This window comes from Chionomys nivalis, chromosome 6 (genome assembly GCF_950005125.1).
Source record: "Chionomys nivalis chromosome 6, mChiNiv1.1, whole genome shotgun sequence".
NCBI lineage: Eukaryota > Metazoa > Chordata > Mammalia > Rodentia > Cricetidae > Chionomys > Chionomys nivalis.
Window position 1 is genome coordinate 29881994 of NC_080091.1, and position 17672 is coordinate 29899665.

At 44.2% G+C, this 17672-nt stretch overlaps 1 protein-coding gene across 9 annotated transcripts in view; it reads left to right on the forward strand.

Annotated features, from left to right (window-relative positions):
- Cobl (cordon-bleu WH2 repeat protein) overlaps window positions 1-17672 on the forward strand; it is a 229385-nt gene that overhangs the window by 193852 nt on the left and 17861 nt on the right. For all 9 annotated transcript variants that reach the window (XM_057771907.1, XM_057771911.1, XM_057771906.1 and 6 more), the window contains 3 exons: window positions 2038-2347; window positions 14426-14523; window positions 15703-17588. In XM_057771907.1, the coding sequence (XP_057627890.1) occupies window positions 2038-2347; window positions 14426-14523; window positions 15703-17588 (2294 nt within the window). The remainder of the gene's footprint in view (window positions 1-2037; window positions 2348-14425; window positions 14524-15702; window positions 17589-17672) is intronic.

The window sequence follows — 17672 nt, forward strand, 5'->3', positions numbered from 1 at the left end:
CTCATGTGGTGAAATTCCTGAAAAGGCAGCAGGGAGGGATGGAGGGAGGATTGGTTGGTTTTGGCTTACAGTTCTAGGGTATAGCCTATTGTGATGGGGGAAACATGGCAGCAGTAGCATGAAATATCTGATCTTTTCACTTCAGGACTCAGAAAAGAGAAATGGACATTGGTGCTCAGGTTGTGATTTTATTATCTAGTCTAGCACCTTGACCCATGGAGTAATGTCACCTACAGTTAAAGTGGGTCTGCCTGCCTCAATTATTGCTCTTAACCCAGTCTAGAGATCTTCACAGACATGCCCTGAGTTGTCTCCTAGAAGATACTGGGTCCTGTCGAGTTTACATTAGCCACTGGGGTACAGATACTGTTTCTTCTTCAGTCTTCAGTCTGCTAAGCTTTGCAGCTTGACATAGTGCTGCACACCGGTAATCCCAGCACTGAAGAGGCTGAGGCAGGAGGATGCTGAGTTCCATCCAGGCTAGCCTTAAAAGGAATCAGAACAACTCTTGTTCAGCAGTGCTCTGAAATTTAGTGCATTGCCTTCTGCATTTGTGCCTCTCCCACTCCCTCTGTAGTTCCCACTTGCTTCGAGCTCTTTTGTGAAATTTGTATTCTTATAAGTGTTTATTTTTTTCATGTTTTTTGTTGTTCAAAATCTCACATAAAGTAACACAGGAAGAGATTTTCCTCCGGTTTGTTGGCTATATGCTCTTAGTTGCTGTTGAGATATGATGTTTAGAGATGCGGAGTGTGATTCATATTAACACACAGTAATATCATTGGAGTGTACACTTGCACACACCTACAGCCTACATCAGCATCACAAGTCCAGGGGCTATAAAAGGGAAAGGGATTGACTTTGGAACACAGGGTCTGGTTCTAGCCTTGAATCTTTAGATCTAGAACCTGAGAATCAACTGCAGCCCTAGAGTACAGCTAGTCTAGAGTGGTGAACTACAGTCCTACAATCTCCAGCTCTATGCATGGAGCCTCTGACATTCTCACTATGGATAGTTAACATGTCTCCAGTTAGCAGGATGACTGCGGTGTTCCCTACCAGGTCTCAATAGAGACAAACTCTAAAGTCAGCTGAAGGTCACACACAACTCTGCACATCTTCTCCCTGTGTGTTTCTTCGTAATGCTCACAGGCATCAATCAACCACTCGTACTTGGGTTCTGATACCTTTTAATTTTACCCTCCCTTCCAAGTTCATCTCTCACACAAAAGCTTATATTATCTCAAGTTACAAATGAAGACAGGGCCAAATGTTGAGGAGGAATGCCATGAGCATGCAGACCATGTAGACCACATTTCCAGCATCATTCTGTGAGGCTGCAGGTCAGAAGGCCTCCAGACCAGAATGGTTTACTTCTGTTTATTCTTAATGTTTTTGTTTGCTTGTGTAAGGCAGTCATTTTTATATTATTTCTTTAACTTTTGAAATTATAATTACTTCATTTCTCTCTTTCCTTTCCTCCCTCCAAACACTGCTATGTACCCCTCCTTGCTCTTTTTCAAGTGTATAGCCCTGTTTTTTCCATTTATTGTTGTTATATGCTTATATGTGTATATGTGTGTGCATATATATGAAGTCATTTTAAGTCAATAATCAGACTACAAACAATTGCATTCATTATCACTAGTTTGAATAATTAATCACCATAATTGCCTGGAGGATGCATGTTTAAAGGGCTAATTAAGGGTTTGAAGATGTAGCTCCTTGGCTGGGCACTTTCCTAGCATGTGCAATGCCCTGGTTAAATCCCCAGCACCACAAAGATAAATAAACAAAAAAACTAATTAATCAAGTGCCCAGTTTTTATGGGAAAGTTTACATTCAATTATGCATATGCATAAGGCCTCTTCAGAGTTAATATGTTTCCAGAGGGTGCTATTGGTTTGGCAGAGAGTCTTCCTTACTTAAATCTCCCTGAATCACACATTTCAGATAAGTCAAAGGGATATTGCCCATGTTAGGAAGCATGACGCCCTGAGTGGCCTGTGTTGACCTGTCTTTGTGTGTCCTCTCCAGTGAGCCTGCCCCTGGGGCCTGGCAGCCACTGCAGCATAGGTGGAGCCTCACAGGTGCTACCAGAGGCTGAGGAGACAGCATCTGTGGGCAGCTGTTTTGCGTCAGAGGATACAACCGAGGACTCAGGGGTGATGAGCTCTCCCTCAGATGTCATCTCTCTGGACTCGCAACAAGACAGCGTGAGATCTAAGGACAAATGGTCCACCGACCAGGAGGACTGCAGCGACCAGGACCTAGCTGGAACTCCAGAACTTGGTCCCCAAAAGAGCCCATCGTGGGGGAAAAATGGCTCTGGGAACTCCATTCTAAGGTGAGTCATGGAATAGCTGGAGGTGGGGACACCTCCACCCACCTCCTAGTTTTCGTGGAAGAAGGCTTTGTCAGGGTGATCCAAATAATAATCATGCCCCAGTGCTATGTGCCTTCCGTGGATGTGTCCTACCCTGGAGTTAGCAATTTGTTAACTCCAGTCCTATCTTCATGCTGCGTGTAGACATGAATATGTTTGTAAGCGATGCGCCAGAATGCTTAGTGTGCCTTGACACCGGATCCAAAGGCACTGTAGTTGTGGCATACTTTTCTACTCAACGATGTTAAAAGTCACCCTTGATAACTCATATACTGTCCGCTCATGTATTTATCCTTTTTCATATTAATGGGCTTATGTTATTCCAGATTTCCAGAACTGGAAATAATAAGTAAACTACATATATGTTTTTGTTTAATATTGAGAATTTTCCAGAGGAGAAATTAAATCATCAGAAAATTTATTAGCTACATGGAATATCATCATATAGATGCTCTGTGTATCTATGGTACCCTGTCATTCCATGTCTACACTAGTGTTTGTGGTTAGTAGACATCTAAGCTTTGCCAATCCCATGGGTGTCAAATGGCATCTCTAGTATCTTCAATTCGTAGTCCTTGGGTAGTAAAAATGACTATACAATCTGTTTACTATTTAATCTTACTTTTTATGAATTGTTTTTGTGGACTTTATCCTTTTTTAAAATTATATGCTTTGCCATTTTTAAATTGGTAACTTCTTCATTGACTTTTTGACCATGAGGAGTTTCTAAGTCTGAAGTTTAAATTAAACTTTGTTATTTTAAATTGTACAACAATTGCCTTATGTCATATGGTTGAATGTGTCCTTGCCTTCCAACTGCTACAGTCTCTGCATATATAAGGGATTGTTCCTATTACCTCAAGGACTTAATTGGCTGAAACACTAATGCTAGCTTACACCAGGGTGCTCCTCTACCTGTGTTTCGTTTTCAGGCATGGTGTGAAAAAGTCTGGTTTTTCACCAGGATCCACTTGACAAGTTTCAGTAGTTACATCACCCTGGACCACTTTGCATAGCACTGGTCCCTGTCGCCGTCTTCTGACCTTGTTCACCTTGCCAACTGGGTGAAGAAGAAAAGTATCTGTGATCTCTAATCCTGACTGATACACTAAGTTATCCCAAGAGATGGCCTCCCTCAGGTCTGTCCTTTCAGGAAATAAAAAACTCTAGGTCGGAGGAGGTTTTTGGCAGAACTTTGTCAGCTGAAACCTCATTCTGTGTCAGACCACGGTATACCGTGTGTGCGTTTCTGAATATGAAATACAGAGCATTGCCAGGTAACTTGTAAGTAATGTCTGTAGTGTCAGAAGGGGTTGAAACTCAAGTGCTGGAACTGGCATGGGGTGAGGTCAAAGAGCATCATTAAGGGAACAGACAAGTGTGGGTGGAGTATCTGCAGGCTTCACCTGAAGATAGCAGCCCTTTTCTGGACATAACCTAGCAAGGAGGATACAGACCTTTTGTGGACAGTGTCTGAAGTGTACCAGGCATCTAGATTGGTATTTCACATCTCACAAATTTAAAATGCTATTAAGTAACTTGAGCATCCACAGTCAGACTAAACAGATGTGCAGTCGTGATCAGCCCTCAGGTATGCCCTTCAGTAAGTATATAGGGATGCCTTCACTATTATGTGATTCTTATAGAAGCACTTTTACCTGAATGCCTATCTGTAAACTTTGAGATACTGATACAACTGATTCAGATAGTTCCTGTGCTATAGCACTTCAATAAGTACATGTATAAATATATTTGGGAAGTCACCATATTCTCCTCTTAGCCCCAGTGGGTTTTTAGAAGATCTTTTCCTTAATTTTTTTTATTCATTTTACATACCAAGCACAGTTTCTCCCACTCCCCTCCTTCCATTTCCTACTCCAAGTCTCCCTACCCATCCCACCTCATATCCACTCCTCAGAAAGGATAAGGCCTCCCACAGGAATCAACAAAGCCTGGCACAGCAAGTTGAGGTAGGACCAAGGCCTTCCCCTCTACATCAAGGCTGAGTAAGGCGTTCCACCTTAGGAAGTGGGTTCCAAAAAGCCAGCTCATGTACCAGGGATAGATCCTGGTCCCACTGACAGGGGCCCCACAAACAGACCAGGTCACACAACTGTCGCCCACATGCAGAGGGCCTAGTTTGATCCTATGCAAGCTCTCCAGCTATCGATCCATGTCTATGAGCTCCCATAAGCTCCAGTCAGCTGTCTCTGTGGATTCCCCCATTATGACCTTGACCCTCCGCTTTGCTCCTATAGTCCTTCCTCCCTCTCTTCACTTGGACTTGCAGAGCTCATCCCAGTGCTTAGCTGTGAATCTCTGCAAGCTCTTGAAGACCCTGCAGACAAGGCCACGAGTTTAAACATCCCTCTACGAAAGGCCTCAATGTGGTCTTTAGGATGAGTGCTCCCTTAATCACTGTTTGGAAACTGTTCAGTGTCACCTTCCTGCTGGGATTCACACTTAGTGAAGATGCGGGTGCATGAGTCACATGGCTAGAGAGAAAATGGCTCTCTTATGGAAACGATGGCTCTGGGGCTGGGAAGTTGGCTCGATGGTTAAGAGCTCTTATTGATCTTACAGAGGACATGATTGCAGTTCGCAGTACTCACATGGTGGCTAGCAACTATCTGTAACTATAATCTGAGCAAGCTAATACACTCTTCTGACCTTTACAGGTACCAGGCTTGTATGTGTAAGTTTGTACACATACATACATGTAGTCAAACACTCATACACATAAAATAAACTCCTTAAAAACCATGATGAGTTTTGTGTTCAGTTCCACAGAATACCACACGAAAAACTTGGATTGTAAAAAGACAGAGAAGTGGGGGCAGGATTGAGGGTCCAACAAACTGTAGTAAACTGACTTCTCAGCAGAATGCAGGTGGGGCCTGGTAGAGCAGGCATCTTCCAGATACCAAAGCTGGGAGGGGCCAGAATTAGGGAAGTTACAGCCCATTCCAAAGGATAGTGGCCCAGAATCAAGGTAACATTGTGAAGTAACAGAACTCACAGGACTGTAGCCTTAATCTTGGCAATTCAGACAGGGAGAAAAATAATAAAGAGTACCAACAGAAAATAGTGGTCGATGCAAGTAATAAGGAATATGTTTCCTGGCAACCTCCTAGGGAGGACATGCTTCTTGCCCCTTGTAGTACTTTCCACCTCACTGTGTTTATACCTGAATATGTACCCCAAGGGCATGAACTCTGCTCTGGGTGGCTAATGTTTTGTCTCTCATTCCAAACTCCTGCCTCTACCCAGGATAATTCCAAACCAATGCCTAGTTTCTGCAACTAATATTAATATGGCTATTTGTGTTCCCAAATGGGTTCGTCCTGCATGAGATATAATGATGGTATGAGACCAGGCTATATTATGTCCCTCCTGTCACCTCTGAATGCCAGACTCTAGGAGTTTAGGGACATCAGAGGTTACCCTTTGCCATAACAAGCAAGGTCAGGACTCTAGGATGAGAACAGATTCCAGTAACTTGCCACGGATACCCTCAATGTGCAGAAAGTCTCCAGTATGGGATCAGTCACTAGGGAGATAAGGACTACTCGTGATTTCCACTTTATTAGCACAAGATCTTCTGTCGCTGCACCTCCAGTACTCAGGAAGTCACTAAGTGTTATTTGAACATCATGTAAAGACGAATCGTGGCCCATAAAAGCCCAAAAGGTCCGCTTTTCTCAGGTATCTCCTATCTTTTGTAGTCAGTAGCATGTGTATTTGGGAGTATAGGATTGCCTGGGTTTATGTGTTTAAACCTTAGACACAAATATTATTTCTTCCCAAGAACCTATCCAAGAATACTTTGAGGACAATCCTCTGCTACCAGCTGTGTTTTTTCTACTGTGCAGTTACGTGGTAGACTTACTGCTCTGATTTGTTGTGGCTGAGGGGAGAGACTTAGCTCATTATCACTAGGACTGCTTCCTCATTGCTGCTTGTGTTGATGAATAGCACCCAGCATCTTTGGAGCCTAGGTTTTAAGTTGAAGAACATCAGTAGTAAAACTCTGTCTTCTAAAACAATAAAGCAAGTGGGAATGGTTGACCATAATTCCAGTTTATTGTATGTGATACAGTTTGAAAAGGGGGTACTTATCCATCGGCTCGATTGATGAGATCCGGTTGCAAAGTTTTCATTGTCCTGAATTCAAACTCTACCCTGAAATTGGTGCATCACCTTTCTGTTGTCTTCCTTTAAACTTGGTACCCAAAATAAATTCCCAAGAGGAATTCTGACCTCAAGTGACATATGCATATGGTGGTGGTCCCTTGTTCTGGGAACACCCAGGAGTGCCACTCTGAGCTTCATCAGTACCTTTGCCCTAGGAAAATGGTCAATAATTCATTCTGGATGGACTTATAAATCTCTTACACCTGTCTGTTGTAGATGACCCAGGCCAACATTCTTTATTCTTACAGGATAGCTTGGCAAACGTGTGTCTTTAGCCTGAAAATTCACTTCCCCCTTCCATTTCTTCCTCAGTAAAGTTGAGATATGTGACATTTCCTCTTAGAATGGTGCCAGCATATTGCTAGCCTTCAGAAGCCGTGAGCGATGCTGTTCTTGTTGCTCTTGCTTTCGTTTACAGGTCCTGGAGGAGTAATAGAAGCAGGATTCTTTGGATTGTCCTTACAATCATTTCCAGCTCTGCTTGCCTGCCTCCTCTTCCGGCTATAACATCTTTGTCTGAGTAGAAATAATAGGGAGAGAAGGGAGAAGCAAAAGGGATGCTGCCCCTCCCTCTCTGAGAGGCCCAAGAGTGGAGCTAGCAATGTTTCTAAGCAGTGGATCCCCAGAACAATCTGGCTGTCATCAGGCAGTCTGTCTCTATCTCAGCATCACGAAACTCTGAGTTCTAAGGTTCTTTGGGGGAACTTCACTAGGCAAAAATGCTGTAAAGTGTGACTAAGAGAGATGACTCTGTGGATTTGGGTTTTTTCTTAATGGTGGAGCCAAATACAGTTACATGCAGAGCCTCTCAAAGTAGAAAATACATTATAGCTTCAGCCTCACAGAAGGTGGTAGAAAGAATGTAAGAGCCAGAGGATGAGGGGCAGTGTTGGGAAACACTGTCTGCTATGCATAACACGGCCATTATACCCATGAACTCACAGTAGCTGTAATTACCTACAAAAGACTTGCACCAAATGGAGCCTGTCCACCATCCACGTGCTTACAGGAGGGGTCATGAAACCTCATACCTCTCGCTTTGTCAGGAGTTGATGACAGGTAATGGCGCTGCAGGAAAAGGAACTCACTTCCTCGGTGCTGTGGCTACTGGTATGTTGTTCATGTCCTAAAAAACAATCTCCCATCCATAGTCATACTAATTAAACTAATTAAACTCAGTGGGTCACAAATAATAATAAAAACAAAACATATGAGAGTGGAGTGGACTTGAGAAGAAGGAATCGGCAGAACTATGAAGAGGAAGAGAGAAGGGAATGGGGTAAAAATGGTCAAAATGTGTTACATAAATGTATGGAATTTTCAGAGGACTTAAAAAATAGTGTATATGTGTGAAGAGAAATATAGTTTCTGTTTCTGCGGTGAGGAGGGATCCCTCTCCATCCCATCCATTGTCTGTACTCTAGCTGGCAACCCTTCAAGGGTCTTCCTAGCTCCAGCTTGTTGATAAATGGTAGGATGGCAGGACTGAGATTCATAGTTGTAGTTTGAGAGAAATTTTTCCCCTCTTTGCAGGCACGTGGTTCCAAGCAGCCTTGCATGTAGACAGAGACTATAGTGGGACTTGGGCCCTGGATTCTACCTCATCCAGCCTCTGGATCCTTAAACCAGAACTCCAGGAGTGGTGGCCACAGAAGCGTCAGGAGTCATTTGTGGACTATGATGCCTGGAGTCTAGAAACCATAGGGCCACAGGAGCATTTATAAACTGCACCATGACCATGTAGACCCCTGAGAGTTCATCACCATCCACACTCGGTAGCATCAGGAGCAGTTAGAAGCAGGTTATGTATTGTACAATCCGTCCATAGAGAATTAAGAATACACACGAATGTGGAAAGCCATGGGGACAGCACTCATTTGGTAGAGTCCTTGCCTTGTTTACATGAGGCCCTGATTTGATCACCAACACTACAGAAAAAAATTGTGGAGTGCTGCACCCGACTGTAGCCCCTAATCATACTAGCTGCTAAACATGACTGTCCAAGCTGAAATAATTTGTATGTGTAGAAAAGAAACAAATCTAGTACACAGTAAACAAATGTTTTAGTCACACGTATAAATAAAGCTAAAACTAAAGTAATGAAAATTACATTCACTTCTCTCATTTAAAACAGGATTGCAAGAAGATGTAAAATTACACGTATGACCCCCACCCCCCGATGTTTTAAACACCAGTGTCAGACTCCGAAGCCTTATCGCTGGGGAATGCTTACAGCTGCAACGAGGGGGCTCAGCATATTCAGCAATCATCCAGTTTCCCAGGCTGCCTGCTCTCGGGCTGCCCTTATCATTCTGCAGTAGCAGGGTTGCTTTGGTCTCCATAAGCAAATTAAGCTCCTCTCTGAAAACATCGTGATTTTCCTCTTTGACATTTTCCACAATCGTATACATTTCTTAGCGAGGCTCGGCCGAATCGAAAGCAAACACAACAATGCGCTGTGGATTTCTTAGGATTCGAGATGAGTCAGAATCAGAACCGTGCTATTCATCACGTTCTTCACCTTTTCTTCCCAATAGCAAATGGAAAGAAAAGCTCACCACGCTCCTATTTGTCCTAGCACTGAATAGACGGGACAATTTCCTCTTCTCATCTGCCTGGAGCGACACAAACAAATGCTGAGACCAAGCTGGGCGAAAGTTGCCCCAGCTGGATAAGAGGCACACCCTCCCTCTCCACTCTGAGTTCCCAAAGGGGAGGCAGAGGAGGCAGATGAGCCTCCCAGACAGATGGGTTTGGAAGTCCCCAGTGCTCTTGGCTTGTCCCTCATGCCTTACGCAGCAGTGACATGAATATGGTCACATTCTCTGCAGCCATCCCCTCCAGGTCTGTGTGAGAAAACAGCTCCGGCTGTGTTTATTTAACATGGGAAGGCTGATAGCAAAATGCCCACTCGATGTTTGTTGGCTTTCTGTTTTCTTGGTCCTTAGCCACAATAAACTGCCAATGAGAACTGTATCTAAAGATTTGCTCATTGCTCTGCGTGGGGGGTGGGGGGAAGCCTGGGAAAGAAACATCCGTGCACATTGGCTTCATGTCAGCAGATGCTTTGCCCTCTGCCCACTATACCCTGCTCAGCGCTACATGCTTTGTGCTCTCCTGGAAGCCCAGGAAGCTACTCTTTAGGCCCCATGATTAAGTCTAGGTAAGATTAAAAGAGGAATGGCAATATCGTGCTTTGGTGTGACCCTTTGCAACAATGGAGATGGGTATGGAGGAAAAGCAAACACCACTAGATCCCTACCCCCAGAAACCTTAGCTAGGAAAACAAAATTGGTAGATTGACATGGGCATTGACCTTGACTAGATAGCCTCCATGCAAATGCTCAGGCCCAGGAAATAGCAATCCTTGGGGTACATCAAAAGTCAGACAAGCTGAAGAAGCAGTGAGACCCACAGCTACCATGTTCAGAGAGTGTAGGAACTCAGCCAAGGGCCTGGCAATGGTTAGACTTTGGTGCACTCCATAAGGTACCCGGGTTGGCTCCTACTGACATATGTCTACTCCTTCCGAAATAACTCTGACCGTAAGTACACAAATCCCATCCAAGTGTCTCCAAGTGTCAGAGAGCAAGGCCAGGACCATGGGAGGATAGGGGTGTGCTGGCAGGGTCTGAGACTGGGAGCCAGCATCAGTGAGTGGAGAAGGAAGTCTATAAGTCTGTATGAGGCAGTAAGAGGAAAAGCACTGGTCAAGGGAAAGAGGCTATGGGTAAAGGGATAGTGTTAGTAGCTTGGAACCTCAGACTTGAGCAAGACAGTTGCTCTGGATGCAGAGAAGAAACCAGCGGGGAAAGCCCACACACCTAGAGCTGAGTTTCTAATGGCTAGAGTAGTTGGGACTGATCCTGGATGGTAGGAGTATGGCGATCACAGAGCCTACTCAAAATCGACTGTAGCCTTCTCCCTCACAGATGGCCGGGAGGCTCCTGTAGGAAAGAAGGCCTTGCATACCATTCTTGTGGGAAACATTTCAACTCTTTTACAACAAAGAATGGTTAACTAGAGTCTGAAAACAGTGTAAAATCTGCACATTAAAGTAGGCTCATCAGTCCTGGGAAACAGGTCAGTAAAGTGCTAGTCATGTGATCATGAAAAACTGAGCCCAATCGCCAGAACCTGCATTTAAAAAAAAAAAAGAAAGAAAGCCCAGTGTGATGACATGTGTCTTTATTTCTAGCACAATGGAGGCATGACAGGAGGATCCCCATAGCTCTCTGACCGGGATAGTCTAGCCTACATGGAGAACTCTAGAGAGAGGTCCAGTCTCCTAGACTTTCACACTCATACACATAAAAGCACCCAGATATGTAAACATGCCCTTTTTAAAAGCGACTTTTTCACACAAGGTGCTTTATGGTAAACAGCCTCCGTAAACCCTCCTCAGTAAAGCACACAGGCACACGCCTAGCTCGCCCTTGTTCACGGGTGTCTGTGGTGTTCTCATGTCATCCCAGTATCCTACATAGAGTCCTGTGTCTTGGCTTTTTTCATGCATTGTGCTAGAAGCAGCGTTAGCCTGTATTTCTCCATAGGCTCTCTGATTGTCATGGTTACTGATTGGACTGTATTTTTCCACAGACTCACTGATGTCAGAATTACTGATCGTATTGCCCTTTACAACGTAGGCAGCTCTTTTTGCTGCTGAATATTTTAGATTTCTTCACAGAACACAATGAATACTGCTGTCGTTATATTTTCTCCTCCCACTGAATTGTTTCCTTACCAAGATAAAGATATATGAATTCATATTTTTTTCATTTAAAATCAACAGCAGGGGTGTGTGTATTATATTTATTGCAGTTTCATGTGATTTCTTTTCTAATTTAACATTTAGAATAAATTGATGGAATTTGGTTTTAATTCTTACTGAGAACCTTCTCTTCACTGTCTCCTGAGTGATAGAAGCCATACACTCTTCGAAGACAAATATTTTGATGTAGAAGAATATATATCCTTATTATATATAATATTCTTTGGCTGGACTTTAAGCATTCTAAACTACAAGTAAAAATCTAAACAGTGATCTGCTTTACATGTTGAATACCATTTGCCTAGAAATTTCCATATTTTTTTCTCTGCCATATAGTCTAGTAAATATTTGAATGTATTTTTTTTTCCATCACATTCACTGAAAGAGAAACAGCTTTAGTAAACCACACTGAAACAATTACAGGCCCAAAGCAAAGCCGTGGGAAGGACAATTGGGCACCTCTTGCAGTCCTTATTAACTGGTCTGCATGTACACACATCTCCGACCAGCCCCTTTTGTCTAGCCTGTCGGAGAGCATTAGCCGAGACAGATCCTGAAGCTACTTCCTGGCTCCCAAACGGACATAGTCACTAAGAAAGAAAGACTCATTTATTCGAATAAAAATTTTGCTGCGTAAGTGAGGATTGTACAAGGCATATTTCATGCATCATTATCTGGGCCTGATTAGCAATGATGGAAATTGGTCCTCGATTCTAACAATCAGCGGAAAGGAACCTTCAGCTTTCACTGAAGACAGACAATTGCCATAGACATGTCTGTGTTTTCTGCACAATAGGAAAAGAGATGCAAAGGCCCTCGTGGAGGCAGCTTTCAAATTGTTTTGGCAGCGGTTGTCTCACATATGCCATTGTCCCCGTGACGCAAATAAATCATGACCTCCCTCTCCTGAGCAGCAGGATGACATATCTTAGGATGCCTCGTGCCACAGGGGGCCACATTGTCCCTCTTGACTCTAGACGTGCTGGGCCACCTGGTCAAGGCAGCCGATCCTTACTCAGGCTTTGGAGCAGGTGCACCTGGCTTTGAATGCTGTGTGACCTTGCACATGTCAGTTGGTCTCTCTGGACAGTCTCCTATCTGAACAACGGCAATGACAACACCATTTACCTTATAAATCATTTCTGAGGGTTGTAATAAGGTGATTCATGCAAACAATCTCTATTCAGGGTTCCAGCAGGCAACAGTTGCCTCTCTAACACAGAGGCTTGCCATCTTCTGGAGCTTCCTATGAAAGGCCTCCAAGAAGGAGGGCACAGAGGGCCAGGAATGGGAGCATTTTTTTTTTTTTAAGTATTTTTAAAAATTGTTTTTATTGAGCTATATATTTTTCTCCACTCCCCTCCCTTCCTCTCTCCTCTCTTTATACCCTCTCCCAAGGTCCCCATGCTCCCAATTTACTCAAGAGATCTTGTCTTTTTATACTTCCCGTGTAGATTAGATCCATGTATGTCTCTCTTAGGGTCCTCTTTGTTGTATAGGTTCTCTGGGATTATGAATTGTAGGCTGGTTTTTCTTTGCCTTATGTCTTAAAGCCACTTATGAGTGAGTCCAGATGATATCTGGGTTACCTCACTCAATATGATATTTTCTAGATCCACCTGTTTGCCTGCAAATTTCAATATAGCTTTATTTTTTTATGCTGTGTAGTACTCCATTGTGTAAATGTACCAGATTTTCCTTATCCATTCTTTGGTCAAAGAGCATTTAGGTTGTTTCCAGATTCTGGCTATGAACATAGTTGAGCACATGTTCTTGTGTCATGACTGAACATCTTTTGGGTATATACCCGAAAGTGGTATTACTGGGTCATGAGGTAGGTTGTTTCCTAGTTTTCTTAGAAATCACTATACTGATATCCAAAGAAGCTGTACCAGTTTGCACTCCCACCAACAATGGAGAAGTGTTCCCTTTACCCCACATCCTCTTAGCATAAGCTGTCATCAGTGCTTTTGATCTTGACCATTCTACAGGTGTAAGATGGACTGTCGGAGTTGTTTTGATTTGCCTTTCTCTGATGGCTAAGGATGTTGATCGTTTCCTTAAGTGTCTTTCAGCCATTTTAGATTCCTCTGTTGAGAGTTCTCTGTTTAGGTCTGTACCCCGTTTTTTATTGGATTATTTTTTTTTAATGACCAATTTCTTGTTACAGTGGGCATAATGTTTTCTGTCTATCTTGCCATGGTCTTTATGGTTACAAAAAAAAAAAATCCAAAAGTAGTTCACCTCTGTGGGTGGCACAATCAGGTTTTTCCAAGTCTTCATAACTCCCATCTTCTGCACAGTGCAAGAATTAAGATGCAATAATGGGAAGAAAAAGAGACACACCAGACAGTTTGAGAGTCCCTGATTGTAGAGGAATGGCTTGTTCTTCCCTTTCCAAATCTTATAGGTGGATCGCTGCAGAGGGGCAGCACAGAGGAATGCATGGGGCTTGCAAAATTGAAGGCCTTCTGATACTTCCCATACAGCCCCATGTGCTCCTCTCTGAGAGTCTCTCTGGCAGCATAGGAAGTTCAAAAGTGTCCTGTGGCAGAGCTGAAGCCCACATGACTGCAGCCTGAGGGACACTGGTAAAATGCAGATGTTCAGAAACAGGCTGAGCCTTTAAAGTCTGGCAGGGAGACACAGCCCTGCCATCATGACGTACAGCTGGTCATCAGGTGCCTCACTTCTTAGAATTCCAGGTGTGGTGCAACTTAGATAAGTACATGAAACCTACTAGCATGTTGACTTGGCTGGAATAGCAGAATGGAGACATGGGGAACACATTACAACTACATGCGGTTCAGGCACTGATAACATTTTGGGGGCTAATATTAACATAACACTCCAAATATATCATCTGTGACACACATAGCTTGCATGCCTTATACAATACACATGTATATACACATCACTCATGCAAATAATCTGTGTAGACAAAGACAGCGGTGGCCCAGTGAATGTGGGGACTACTTACTTTTGAATATGAACTGAATATTCTGGAATGGAGTACTATGCACTAATCATAGTAGGAAATTAAGCACTCTTCCTTTCTCTTTTGTCTTCCTCAGAAATGAGAGAGTCACCATGCCTCCAAATGATGATGAAGACCTATTCATTACTGGGCACTTCCATCAAACCCTGGCAGAGCTTGATAAAGACCTGGAAGGTAACAGCCACAAGCTTCCCACTTCACTAGCCTCCCATATGACCTTCTAGGCAGTCACTTTTTTGAGTAGTTTGGTGTGACTGCACAAGGAAGAAGTCTCGGGATTGCAGCCTGGTTCGGATGTGTTTTGCCTGTCTGTAAGGGCTGAACTCCTCTCTCCAGTGAGGGCTCTTCTTGATGGTCTGTCTTTGCAGTATTAAGGAAGCTTCTCAGTAGTTTTCAAAATATGTGACTCGCAATATTGCTTTTGAGTGTTCGGTAGTGGTCTACACACATTGAAGACAGAAATATCCAGGGTGCCAAAATGACATAGAGAGATACAAGATGGCACAAAGAGAAGCAGCTATCTTTGTTAAAGCGTCTAACTAACTCTTCCTTACTTGATAAAATACACAATCTTCTGTCCATGATAAGCAGCCTTAGCAAGGAGTACCCCGTGGCCCTGCTGCTCCTTTAATATGTTCCTTGGAAAATAACACTATAAGTTAAAGGCTGATGCAGATGACTTCAGTAAGTAGTGGGAACTCCTTTAGACAAAGAAAGCTGCACTACTTTTTTTCTACTCAAAAATAAACTAGAGAAACAAAACAGGGATAAAAATCAGGCATTCAAACCGACCCTGACTTCATTTAGTTCGATTTTCTGTCTCTTCTCATCAATATTCGGATGACACAGCTGAAAATCTGTAGTGGCTGTGTTGTCCCCACACGTTGTGACCACATGACCCACTGCGTCCTTTAGTGCTGTGAGGAGTCGGTATGGTTCTGAAGACATCAAAGCTTACTTATTCTCTCTTGGAGAAAGAAAGCTAGGACAAGTTATTCTCCATATCTTGCTTCTAGTGGGCATGAGAAATAGGAAGGGCAAAATCTCAGGGCACTTGAGAACATTTTCCAGAGTATCAAATGTTGGAATCTCTTTTATAATTGGATGACTTGGCAAGACGTGGTGACTAAATGCCATGGGCCTGCAAACGACTCTCTGTTGTGTGGTGAAAGTTGTGATTCTGGTCTCAGGCAGATAGAGATTATAATCAAGATAACATTTAGCATACATGCTTTTAAAAAAAAAACAGTAATAATCCCTGGGGAAATCAAAGTATTGGCTATGCTCGCATTAACTCACTGGAAATACTAAAAGGGGCACCAATTGGTCACTTGCGTTTGTCCTTCTCTGCAGGAATGGAAGACAATTATGAAACAGATACAAGCTTTCTAACCAGCTCTACAAATGGTATGTCTAACCACAGCCTGCAAGAAGCTGCAATTCCTGATAATGGCATGGATGACATCCCCGTTACGTTTATCGGGGAAGTTCCCGATGAGCCTGTTGACTCGGCACTGTTCGCCAGCAGAAGCAACAGTGCTGCTGCCTTTAACAGAGAAGACATGGCCAACCACAGATCTCGCCTGTCCCCATTTCAGACAGAGCATAACCAGCCGTACGTAAGGACAACCACAAAAGAGCCTGACCCCTCCCCTCCTTCCCAAGAGATCAGAAAGAGAAATCAGTCTTCAGCGTTTGCTAACACATCTGAAGACGAGAATCCAGTTGAAAAAGACCCCAGAGTTACTTCATATGTTTCAAAACTTTGTATAGATGGTCTAAAAGCGAAGGATAAGGGCAAGGTGAATGGTTCTACTCAGAGTGAGAAGACACAGGCAGGTCACAGGGTAAATTCACTACCAGTCAATCAAAAAGACGGTGACCATGAAAGCTCCACATCAGCACTACCACCATGGTCTCATCATGGTCAGACCTCAGGGGGAAGCTATGGACTCAGGCATGGCCTGACTACATACAAAATTGTTCCTCCCAAATCAGAGATGAGGTGTTATGACAGGGATGTGTCCCTCTCCACTGGTGCCATTAAGATTGACGAACTAGGGAATCTGGTGAGTCCTCACATGAATGGGAGCAGGACCGTATCCCACTCATCCACGGTTGTGGAAACAGATGCACAGCCTATTGGAAAAGTCAAAGAGTTCTGGAGGCTCAACTCAGTGGAAAAATGCCTCAATGGGCCGGCAGAGTGTACAGCCAAAAGGCCCCCCTCCATCACCACCACTGCCACACCAGCAAAACCGCAGCAAGATAATGTACTGAAGGCAGCCTTCACGCTGCCCACGCCCCAGCAGCAGCCTGCCCCAGAGGAACATGGGGCACACCTGGAGGAAGAGAGCAGCCGGCCACGCCCAGCAGGCTCTTGTCATGTAAAAGTGCCAGCAGCTCACCCTGCAGAAGTTACATTCCTCAAGCCTCAGAGAAGAACGTCCAGCCAGTACGTGGCCTCTGCTATTGCCAAGAAGATGGGGCCTCCAAAAGTCCATGCTGATGTGGTGAGACCACATAAGAAGACTGCTGAAAAGGGTCACGAAGAACCAAAGCCAGTTAGACCACCTCCCACGGGGAAAGACAGGGATGCTCCCAACCTGTGCTCAGAGGCGCGACAGCTTGAGCATGGTTCAGACCAGGGCTCTGTCTGCCTTTCCAGCAACGCTGGTGTGCAGATGCCTGCAGGGGACCGTCCCAGGGTAGAGGTCAGCAGCTCATATGCAAAGTCATCTACTCAAGATTGTCCGGCTGCTGTCCACAGAAACTCCAATTTCCTCCCAGTCAGATCTTCCCAGAGGGATCGTGTTTCTGTGGGACCAAGCTGTGGTTTCGATGGAAAGCAAACTACAAGTAACCGAAAGACGAGCTTACCATCTAACCCCACACAGGCACCGGAAAGGACGCCCCCGCCCTCTCTGCTCTTGGCAGAGGCCCGTAACTCTGGGAGGATACTGATGAATGGTTCTGCACGGGCCTCAGGAAATTGTGAGCCTCCTCACGGTCCAAAAGAGTCTAGCCCTACCAGCTACATCATCTTGCAGACAGAGGAAAAGCCTAGTCCATTAACTACAGATGTTCAAGACACAGAGGATGCTCCATCATCCAGCATTTTTGGGCCAAAGAAAAAATTCAAGCCTGTGGTTCAAAGGCCAGTTCCAAAAGACACATCTCTGCATAGTGCCCTAATGGAAGCTATCCACTCATCAGGAGGGAGGGACAAGCTTCGCAAGGTGAATGTGGTGGGCATCAGGGGTTGGGTGCAGGGAGCTCCCTGCAGGGCTTCATCCCTGTCACAGATCTTGAGAATGGGACGG